Genomic DNA, 3,329 nt, shown 5'->3' with positions numbered 1-3,329 from the left:
GGACTCCACTGCCCTCTCTGCAGAGCATTTACCACCACAGAGTGCATAGGAAAGCTGCCTCCATCCTCAAAGATCCCACCCACCCCCAGCATGGACTGTTCACCTGCCTACCTTCTGGCCAGAGGTTCAGAAGTGTGAAATGCAAGACCTCGACTGAAAAACTCTCTTTTCCTCTGCCATCAGACTCCTAAACAGCGGAGGAGTTTATTACCAGGAAATACATGTTGTACTGTTTACATTCTCAGTTTGCACATGCATAATTGCACAATGACTGTTGCACATGCTGCTCCAATGCAGCATACATTTATTATATTCTTATATATTTTTATTATATTGCTGCATTTGCTGCTTAAAGTGCCTTAGATTTGTGTTACTGCCTATTTAGATTTGTTATTGCTCATCTACTTTATATTTCATGGCATTCATGTGGACAGCAAAGTAAGAATTTCATTGTACAGGGAAACATGTTTCCTAACTGTGCATATGACAAATAAACACTTTGTGCTGACTAACATGGCAGGAGTTAATTCATGTACAGTAACGGGAGTGAGTTTTGCACGTTCACTAATTGCCTGTGAATTCAAAGTTGTACGTCTTGAGTCAAGCCTAACCTGCAGCTGATGCACAAAGCCCACGTTCGGATTGATGCAGAACCTCCTCTCCTGGACGTGGCTAAACGCGTCCCTGTATGAACATAGCACAGAGTTACACCTACAGCCCCTGAAACACAGATACATCACTGTGAACACTAACAAGTGTATGCTATCAATTCAGCTGTAAAACTGTGGAAAAGCCAAATTTTAGAGGAGAAGACAAAATATACATAGTATGCTGTATATATCTATATATGACCAAACAATATCATTTTGTGGTTTTGGGTGTATGTGCATAAAGTAGCTTGAAGCTAAACTCCAGATTTATGTGAGCCATGGTGCATTAATCCACTGATTTACTCTACAATCACCCATTTAATAATAAAGTTAGACTAGTTTTCTACCGGAGCAAAACAGAAAGCAATCAATTTGATATAAGAACAAAAACAAAAAACACTTGCCTGTATTTCATCCCAAATGTTTCCATAAGGTATGCAATCACTAGGGCAGCACTGAAGGAATAAACAGTCATAGGTCATGCAGTTCACTACATAACAGGATTTAAAACATGCACTTAATCTATATTATGAAATGATGGGATATCAATGAACAAAACAAACCTCACCTTCTTGATATTCCTGCATTACCATGAACCAGTACCTTCCCTTAAAAAGCAAGACGAGACTGCTGGTAAGATTTTTTTTTTCTACTTGGCAATCTGAGGATGAAAAGTAAAAACTACCATCCATCCATCCTTACCTCCTGTTGCTAAGCAGCTATCAATAAATTCTTTAGTCTGTTAAGAGGAAAATGACCCACATTACATCAGGCACAGTTTAGTCTCTGCTTGCCAAGAAGGACGTTAAAAGCCCTCTTTGTAACTCACCTTAGGGAAAAACCGTATTACATTTTCCACTGGATTGTCAGCAATGTCTAATACAAGGTATCTGTAAAGAGACAACATTTAGTTCATGGGTCAGCAAGAACACACATCAATAAGACTGCATGTCATACAAAAAAGCTGTTAGCACAACTTCACATCATATGTTTAACTGTGGAAGTGGAGTGTCCCGATAAAGCAAGTTCTCACCTAAATGTATGGGGGAAATTAGGTTTGATAAAATTGGCCTCAATGTCTTGGCGGACACACACTATATGTGTTATGCCTTGTCCCTCAAGAACTGGTAGCTAGACAAAAGGAGAAGAGAAGTAACGTGAGCTATAAAAAATAAACACAGACAATGTGTTGGTAAGTTGGTAAATCTTATAAAACTGACCTTGCTTTTCATTGCACTAGAGTAGGGACCTAAAAAGAGTCCCGGTAATATCTCCTGAAAACAGAACAACAGACAACATCACTGACAGCACAGGCAGTAAGGAAAACGTTTAATGACATCCAGTCTGTGTACGCTGGTTCCCAAATCTGTCAAAAACCTGACCTCTGCATCAGAGCTGAACAATGCGGCTGAAATCAACTTGAACTTTACACAGTGAACATATTTTACAATATAAACTAGTGATCGACCAACATGGGTTTTCCAATGGCTGACGCCCATGTCAGTCTTAAGAGAGCAGGGAGGGTGATAGCTAATATCTAATACCCCCAAACTATGTTTCTTCATTTTGGATCACAAAAAATAAAAATAATTTTATAACAAATGCCAGTGTGAGTTTGAAGATACATATTTTACCATCCTTCATTCAGAGTTTGCCATCATGACCTTTGGAATCCACAGATTTGGTGTGTAGTGCAGTGAACCACTTAAACAATAACTTTGTGCTGTCAAGAAAGGCTTTCGCACAGACTCATCTTACATACCTGCATTTCCCGTCTCATTGGATAAGCCCAGTCCTACAAAAAGGGGGATTTAAAGGACGGTTAGAAGCTGAAGGAAATCCTGCCAAGTTGCTTTGTTACTAACGCCTCTGCTGGAGATACTGCAGTCACAAAAGGGGGAGAATTGCAGTTCAACTTTATATAGACAGGTGGCTAATACCAGGAGGACAGGCTATTCAGTGTCCAGCAACGTTAACAGTAAGAAACAAACACAAAGGGAAACACGACGAGGCACGCAGACCCCCCTCCATATGTTAGGCCCCGTAAAACGGCCAAATCTCCAAATGAGCCAGCAGAGAATAAGGTTGGAGTGTTAGCTCCGATTAGCTTGACAGCCGCAGTGGACACGGCCGCTAATGCACTCACCAGGAGGTCCTCCTTGGTCGCGGGCAGACACGGGAACTGAAGTTTGTTCTCCTCGTCCATTCTGCTGTCTCTTCGGGCACCGCCGGTCCAGCTCTGCGCGTGGTATCGATGTTTTCTCACGGCGGCGTTAGCTGGACAATCGGTGAAATTTGTTTCGAGGGTCCACATGCATGTCCGCCATACTGTCCTCTGACAGATGCGTCACGTGACCCAGCAGCTACACGGTAGAGAGAAAAGAGAACAACGGCGACGTCTAGTGGCCGGTTTACAACATGACAGGACGGTGTAGGAGAAAGGGATTTCTTACAGCGGATCAATGAAACGTTGAATAGTTTCGGTGCCTCTCCAAGGTACCCCTGCTGCAGTTCTTCCTGATTACTAACACACTGTAATCGCTTCTTTCAGCACGAAAATCTATACCTCTGCCTCTGAGCCCTCCTGGCTCTTAAATAATACAAAAAACAAGGTAAACGAGGGGCTGCTATGTCATTCTAGGTAACCGGGCAAAAGTCAGAACGAAAATGTGATGATAG

The 3,329-nt window shown here is 42.0% G+C and overlaps 1 protein-coding gene across 1 annotated transcript in view; it reads right to left on the bottom strand.

Moving 5' to 3' along the window:
• The window catches only part of styx (serine/threonine/tyrosine interacting protein), a 7,653-nt gene extending 4,600 nt beyond the window's left edge, over positions 1–3,053 (bottom strand). Inside the window, exons 1-9 of the mRNA XM_020590004.1 lie at positions 2,797–3,053; positions 2,413–2,445; positions 1,871–1,924; positions 1,684–1,781; positions 1,480–1,540; positions 1,353–1,389; positions 1,219–1,258; positions 1,055–1,105; positions 612–684 (exon numbers count right to left, since the gene is read on the bottom strand). Of these exons, the coding sequence (XP_020445660.1) occupies positions 612–684; positions 1,055–1,105; positions 1,219–1,258; positions 1,353–1,389; positions 1,480–1,540; positions 1,684–1,781; positions 1,871–1,924; positions 2,413–2,445; positions 2,797–2,964 (615 nt within the window). The 5' untranslated portion in view covers positions 2,965–3,053. The remainder of the gene's footprint in view (positions 1–611; positions 685–1,054; positions 1,106–1,218; positions 1,259–1,352; positions 1,390–1,479; positions 1,541–1,683; positions 1,782–1,870; positions 1,925–2,412; positions 2,446–2,796) is intronic.
• Positions 3,054–3,329: the final 276 nt, after the last annotated feature.

The sequence above is a fragment of the Monopterus albus genome, unplaced genomic scaffold (assembly GCF_001952655.1).
Source record: "Monopterus albus unplaced genomic scaffold, M_albus_1.0 scaffold10.1, whole genome shotgun sequence".
Taxonomy (NCBI): Eukaryota; Metazoa; Chordata; class Actinopteri; order Synbranchiformes; family Synbranchidae; genus Monopterus; species Monopterus albus.
The sequence above is the reverse complement of the archived record's forward strand: the minus strand, read 5'-3'. Positions and strand labels throughout refer to the sequence as shown.